This window comes from Mesoplodon mirus (assembly GCF_964341445.2).
Source record: "Mesoplodon mirus genome assembly, chromosome: 3".
In the NCBI taxonomy this organism is placed as follows: Eukaryota; Metazoa; Chordata; class Mammalia; order Artiodactyla; family Ziphiidae; genus Mesoplodon; species Mesoplodon mirus.
In genome coordinates this window covers 102,995,269-103,002,567 of record NC_138978.1, presented here as the reverse complement: position 1 = coordinate 103,002,567, position 7,299 = coordinate 102,995,269, and the positions used below count along the sequence as shown (strand labels likewise).

The 7,299-nt window shown below is 54.4% G+C and overlaps 1 protein-coding gene across 4 annotated transcripts; it reads right to left on the bottom strand.

Moving 5' to 3' along the window:
• Positions 1-1,424: 1,424 nt before the first annotated feature.
• On the bottom strand, positions 1,425-7,044 carry CYB561D1 (cytochrome b561 family member D1). Of its 4 annotated transcripts, none has more exons than XM_082613126.1 (3): positions 6,994-7,044; positions 6,296-6,357; positions 1,425-5,750 (listed from the first exon to the last, which is right to left on the bottom strand). In XM_082613126.1, the coding sequence occupies exons 2-3, from the start codon at positions 6,329-6,331 to the stop codon at positions 5,247-5,249; spliced, it is 540 nt and encodes a 179-aa protein (XP_082469252.1). In that variant the 5' UTR covers positions 6,332-6,357; positions 6,994-7,044; the 3' UTR covers positions 1,425-5,246. The 4 variants fall into 4 exon arrangements, with proteins under 4 accessions (XP_082469252.1, XP_082469253.1, XP_082469250.1 ...); XM_082613127.1 differs by having other exon boundaries at positions 6,320-6,357; XM_082613124.1 differs by having other exon boundaries at positions 6,861-7,035.
• Between the last annotated feature and the right edge of the window lie 255 nt (positions 7,045-7,299).

Genomic DNA, 7,299 nt, shown 5'->3' with positions numbered 1-7,299 from the left:
GCTGGGGGCCTCTTACGTATACTCAGTGAGACAAAGTTGAATCCTCTGGTACCGGAGACTAGCCTGAAGTAGCTACTTAATCTGCTTTTAACAGAGGTTTAAAAAATCTGGGGGGCTTCCCTGGTGGCACAGTGGTTGAGAGTCCGCCTGCCAATGCAGGGGACATGCCCCGGTCCGGGAAGATCCCACATGCCGCGGACCAGCTGGGCCCGTGAGTCATGGCCGTTGAGCCTGCGCGTCCGGAGCCTGTGCTCCGCAACGGGAGAGGCCACAACAGTGAGAGGCCCGCGTACCGCAAAAAAAAAAAATCTGGGAAATTCTAATAGGTAGATTAAAAACTGGAACTTATTCCCTGCACATTGGTAACTTAGTCAAGACTTCTGGGTGGGTGGGTGGGTAGGGAGAAGGTGGACTTACTGGAGGGAATCTGTCTGCTTTAAGCTTAGCCCAGTGCTGGAGACTGTCTACATCAAACCACCCTCCAGGGCAGTTCTGGGGCACTATTCTCCTGCCTTTCAGCTGTGTCTTCTCTGTGCCTATGGTTTGCTGAGGCCATGACCGCAATGCCTGACTAGTGTTTCATTCCTGGATCCCAGAATAGGGAAAAATAAAATAAAATAAAACCCACCAAGATTAAAAAACAAATACTGAAGCCTCTGCGCTCCTGGGGTGCCTGCCTCTCTGTGTCCACTCCAGGCAGATTGCTGGCTGTTCTCAGACCAATGGAATGGAAAGTATCCTTCTCCTAATTTAAACATAACTGCTTTCATGGCGCATGTATGTGTGTGTGCATGTGCGTGTGTGTTTTAATTCCAATAAAGTCCTTTGAGGAGGAAGGGGCTGTGATCCTACTCCAAGAGCCTGAAACAAGGAAGGAGAAACAAACCCGTGAACAAGCCAGGGGTTGAGTCTCCCAGCTCCCCACCTCCACCCTGTGCCTGGGTGAGGGCCTGAGGCAGCCTGTGGCTATGGGGGAAACCAGAGGGTTGGTGTGGCAGTGCTGTGTCCATTGCTGTTGCTCCTCCCTTCCTGGATTGTCTGCTCCACCTTTCCCTCAGAAGAGCAGAATTAGGTAGGAGAAATTTAGATAGACTTGTGACCAGGAGCTCCAGACTAAGACCAGCTCCAGGAACTTCAGGCTGGACCTGGGGGATAACTGACTCTCAGATTTGCAATCAGCCCCGTGACTTGAAAGCACGAGCTGGCAGCACTCAGGGCAAGCTTCACTAGAGTCATAGCCTCGGTGGCATTCCTGACCTTGCATCTAGGAGGAAATGTCTGTGTTCTCCAGTGATGGCCAGCAACACAACTTCTCTGAGACTTGGGTCCTCTAAGCATCATTATCCATAACTGTTTATTGCCTCCCTAAAAGAAGCATAAAACCCAGAGCCAGGCTGAGTGAAAGAGAGATAAGGACAAGCACGTAATACCACCTGTTGACATCTGTTTAATGCTTTGAACTTCCCAATGCCTGTTAACATTGCATTCTGTCATCTAGCGCTCACAACATCCCTGTGAGATAGGTCAAGCAGTAAGTGATTTGCCTGTGGCCACACCAGTGTTAGGAGCTGGGTAAACCCAGACTGCAGGTTTTCTAGCTCCCAGGTCGATTCACTTTTCACTTCATGATATGTAGACTCTTTATGCCAACCAGACGCAGGGCAGCGGGAGCACTGAACCAGATGCCTCCCTGCTCCCTAAGCCTGCAGAGGGCCACCAGAAATGCTGCCCTGAGTCAGGGGTGTCCCCTGGAGGCCAAGACAGGTCAACAGAAGGAAGGGCAGGAGTACTAGAAGTTCAAGGTCAACAGCCACCACTACCAGTGTCAGTGGAGCATGCACTACGTTCCCTACATCTTGACCTTTGTCAGGTGAACAGGCCTTATTAGCTTACTCAGAGGATGCTCAGGGCCCGCTCCCGGAGGAAGGATAAGGCTTGGCTGGGAGGTGAGACTCCTGACCCCTCATCCCTCTGCAGCTCAAGAAGAGCGGGAAGGTGAGGGCTGGCTGACTCAGCCTGCAAGTGCTTAGAGATCTGGAGCTGAAAGGCCCCAGCACTGTTCAGCTAATGATTATTGTTAACTCTGAACGGGCCTTGGCATAGCAGCCAGCTGGCTCAGGGAGAATGCCTGGATCGCCCACGGTGAGGTTTTAAAAACAAGACCCATAGCAGCCATGCCCAGGGATGGAAGGGTGGGGACGATGAGAAGAAAGGGACAGGCCAGTGTCAGGGAGTGGGGAGAGGTAGTCTGTGCTGTGAGAGGGTGCGGACAGACGAGGCACAGGCTGGCAAGAGATAGCAGCCTACCTTCGATGCAGCTGAAAAGCCAAGAAGGTGAGGCTGGGAGACTTCCCCAGACAGAGCTCCTGCCATTCAACACCACCCCCCAGCCAGGGGCAGGGCAGGGGGAAGTGTTGGGGTGGGAAAGCGGTGGCTATGGGAAAGATGGGGACTTCGGGGTGGTATGTGAACCCAGAATGGTGATCCTATTACCATTTGGATTTAGATACAAAAAGCATCTATATTTCTAATGTCCTCAAGGCTGAGTTTGAATGTAATCATATTTGGAATCCGGACTTAGTGAGCTTGATATGCAAATTTGTGCAAATGACACAGAATTTAAAAAAACTTGAACACCCTGGCTTTTTTAAAAAAAAGGCAAAACAGGCTGGCTACTAGCAGCTTTCCCTAGTTAGGGGACAAGGGCAAAAGGGCAGCCATTTGCTTCTCCCCCAAGGCCTCTGCCTCACTCCTGAGGAGCCCAGATAATACCCCAGATGGGGAGATACAGGGAGGTGGGGGGATAGAGGGTGTAGGGAGGAGGAAACACACAAGCAAGAGGCATATGCAGCCGTCAGCCCCCGAGATCCCAGCTGGAGGAAGAGTGCCCTGGCACTGAGGTCTAATGGTTGTCCAGCTGCTGCCCCAGGATGTGAGGGCAGGTGGTGATGGAAGGAGAAAGGAGGGGAGCGGAGGGAAGTCCCCCTACAATCTGGCCACCTGGGAAGAAGGGCTCCTCCTGGCGACCTCCTCCCTATACTGCAATCAGACTGGCTAAGCAGGAGACCACCTGTGCCCCCCTCTCTGCCCTGTGCCTCTGCCCCCCCCCCCGAGGCCTACCGGTCACAGAAGTGACAGCTGGGAACCCTTCCTCCTGCGGAATATAAATGACTTCCCCCTTCCTCCCAGGGCTGGGAATAGACATCAGCTGGCACTGCCCACGCAAACTGCCGGCTGTCAGCCAGCCTGCCCGCTCACCAGCCCCCGCACCACCTGGGAGGAGGCAACACCTCAGGCAGGCTCGGGCTTTATGGTGTTGCCTGCTTGGCTCCCAGAGCAAGCTGGTGAACCCCACCCAGCCTTCCTACCCTGCTATAGACAGAGTAAGGCTCCCAGCACTGACTGTGGTGCGCAAGCGGAGATGGGCTTCCTGATCAAAGCGACCCTCAGTGAGAATCTCCTCCATGCAGCCCCAGCAACCATCTCTCCCAAGTTCAGAACACACTGAGGAGTTGGAGAGGGGAGAGAGGGCAATGAAAAAGACAGGAACAATCACCCTCTGCATAGCAGGGGTCCCCCTTGAGATGCTCAGGGTCTGGAGAACTCCTAGGAGATGACATCTGACCCGGGAGGATCCTAGCGAGGTCCGCTCAGAGGACCCCTCTGCCCCTGCAGTTCTCACTCCTGTACTGTTGAATCATACCAACCTCCCTGCTGCTTCTGAGCCACCCAGAGAGGAGGTCTTGAATCTTCTAAAGACCTGAGATATCCAAAATATTGCTATCTAGGAACACCTACCCCTGCTCCCGGGACCTAGAGCTCCAGGCCCTACACCCCAGGCCTCCCAGAGTTCCCACTGAGCTCTCTCTACCAGCCTTAACACCAATTTCCTGGCTCAGCCATTTTCAGTATTTGCTATGGTCTACGGAGGTCCCAGCTCCCCGACTGAGCCAGACGACAGTTAACCAATCTAGCATCCAGCCCTTATCACCGATGGCAGTCTGGGGAACTACTGATACTTTCAGTTTGGAACAAGGAGGGGTCTCTGCAGGGAAGAGAGCTCAGCCCTCATTTGCCAGCTGGCACCAAATTCAGCCCCCTCCTGGGCCAAAGAGCTGGCAAGAGACGACACTTGAGGAAAGCTTAGCTGACGAGGGGAGAAGGGGAACCAGAGACACACTGTTTTCTCTTAGATCAGAAGAGCCCTGCCCCATTTCCTTGACTCTTATTTTGTTCTAACAGCTTCGGAAGAGCTCCACGAAGCTATGTGCTAAGGCAAGGACCTGAGCCCTAAGAAGGACAAAACATGAGATGCTCAGGACTACTTTGCCACTGAGAATGGATGTCTCACAGCCCTCAAGCCCAGATCCTGAAGTGAGCTGAAGGAAGTTCTTAGCTGGGCTAAGAAGCCCAGGCAAGAGCCAAGGCTTAGTTAAGCCAATGCCCTTTTGCTCCTCCAAAAGTTTTAAAGTGACTTTAGTGCCTTTACTGTCTTGATGTTCTGGAGACCCTCACCTGGGCCCCTTCTCTCCACAGTGCCTGACCCCCTGTCCCCTGGTGCAGGGGCCAAATCGGCACAGATTCCTGAAAGGCCACGAGAGCAGACCTGTCCCTCCAGAGGGGTAAGGAGACAATGAATGTAAGAATTACACCCTGAGTCTGCTGACTGGGCCAGCCCATGGTTCAGACCTGGGAGGGTGTTCTGTGACATCAACTTGACAGACACTGAATGTTAAGGGAGATTGTTTAGAAACAATCACTCATTACACAGATGAGGAAACTGAGGTCCTGAGACATGTGACTCACATAAGGTCCCACAATAGAGTGTACAAGGACCATACCCCATAAACAAGACCCATTGGCTCTCTCCACTACACTGCTTTCTCAAAGTGACCCAAAGAGCCATAGCTGTCATTCATAAGTTACAGGAATCCAACTTTTCACCAGGCATGCAAGCAAGAAATGACTGCCAGCACCATCACCACCACCACCCAACACTTCTGTCTCCCATCAAGAGTGGAGGCTTCAGGATCAAGCTCCCCATCACCTTTCACCTGCGCCCCATACATTTCCCCATTTTGGCCCACTGAGTCATCTGTCAGCAACAGCAGTTTGGGTTTCTGAAGCCCCTAGCCCAGCTAAGAAATACAAAAACCCTACCACTTCTGAAGTGGGTCCCTGAAGGTCACCAAAGGAACCACTGAAGTCCAAGTCAAGTGTCCCATTTTGATTCAGTTTGGAGGAATTCACATTTCCATTTTCTTCCTTGGCAAGTAGGAGCTGGAGATCTGGTGCATGATTACCAGGGCTGGATAGAGGGGCAGCGCCAGGCACAGGTACCAGGCTGCACCTTTGATCTGGGCCTGGAACCACACAGAGTGCATACCCAGGAGCACTGTTACTGTAGCCATTAGGTAGATCACCAGTCCACATGTCAGATGGTAGAGCTTGAGGCGAGCCACCCTCGAGACCCTGGCTGCCCGGGGACAGAGGAGGCAGAGCCCACACAGTGCCTGGACGCTAGTGGCCAGCAATGTCAGAGCCCCTACCCAGCTGTGCCAGGACACCAGGTGGGGCAGCTCACTGCGGGTCCTGCTGGAGATGATAAAGCCCAGGCCCAGGGCTGCGCAGAGGATGGCTACGGTCTGCCCTGCCCAATGGAGTCGGATCCGGGCCTTTCGGGAGCAGAAGAAGAACAGGGAGTGCTCAGGCGAGAAGAGTAGGATGGCCTCAGCCATGCAGAGGCAGAACTGTGAACACAGGAGAGGGCCAGTGAGCCTCAGACCCAGCTTGGAGGCCTAAGAAAAAAGAGGTGCCCTCATACATCCAAACAAGGAGGACAGAGGGTGGGGGCTAAAGAACTCCCACCAGGACCACCTGCCACACAGGTCAGCATTTATGGGCAGAACTAGGACTCCATGCTAGAGCGGAAGTCTCATCATTCAGGCTGACATCATGCCCCCACCTCCACCACAGACAGTGACCCTCATTTCTTGACCAATGGGAACAGCAAATGTTAAACTTCCTCCTGAACTTTGGGGTAGGGAGCAACTGGATTACACCCCTTCCACTTCCTCCTTTCAGGCCCTAATGGAGAAAAAAGTGGTATCTTCCATGTCCTCCCACCCCCTTAAACCACCTGACTACCTACAGCCCAGCCCTCCATGTTTCCTGATCTCACAGGTTGCAGGGAAAGATGGGGCCCTGGGCATTTCCCCCCACCTCTCTGAGCCTCAGAAAGGCTAAGCCTTCTGAAGGCTGGATGCTTCCTTAGGGGCATATCCAAACAAACCACCTGCAGAAAGAAGCCCAAACTCACCGCCAAGGCCATGAATACAGGGTGCCAGGAGAAAAGACCTAAGAATCAAAGAGAACAGACTGACGACTGGGCACCGTTGTTTCTACCCCTGTGGCTGGCTGGAGCCCAAAGAATCTGGCTGGAGGGGAAAGGTCAGAGTAGTGTCTCCAACCCTAATGGGTCATCAGGAACTCCAGGCAAAGTGGAGCAGCCAAGAGGGCAAACATACCACTTTGGCCTGGGTTCCCCATTCAGCACCTCGCAGCTACCAGCCCAGTCCTAGAACAGACCTTGGCATCCCTCCTTTACTTGTATCATCCACGAGGGGCTTTGCTTATGATGAACTAGTGAGTTCCGTTCACTTCAGTCGCCTCCTCTCCTCCCAAAGCCCCACCCTTCCAGGCCCCACCCCCAAGGCCACGCCCCGCCACGCCCTTACTACCCCTCCACAGTCCGCCCATCCACTGCTAGGGTCCCCACTACACGCCTCTTAGCGCTCCCAAGCGCTGCCCCTCCAGCATCTCGGCTCCGCCCCCTTCCCCGCCCCGCCTTGCACACTTACTGGTTCCTGGTCGGGACAGCACTGTCAGAAAGATGGTGAAGCCCAAAGCGACCAGGTGCGCCAAGATCCCACTGCCTCTCCGCAGCCACCGGGTCAGTCTCGGCTCCCTCTGTGGAGCGGGAACCAGACCTACCTCCAGGGACTGCATGGCGGTGCCCAGCCGCCCCACACTTGCAGCTGCCAGGGCACGTCTTCCGGGTTTGCGATCGCGGAGGCGGCCTCGGCTGCGGGAAAGGCTCCTCCCCGGGACGCCGCCGGCAATGCGGCGGTTCGTCCACAGCGCCCTCTGGGGGCTGGGGGAAAGCGCATCCGTCCTGGAGAGCCCCGAGGGCAGAAGGCGAGTGGACAGCTCGGGGCCCACCGTGTGTCTTCTGCCCAACTCATGTGTATCTTTATGTCTACCCGGGCTGACGGGGCTTATGTCTCAAATAGCCTGTGG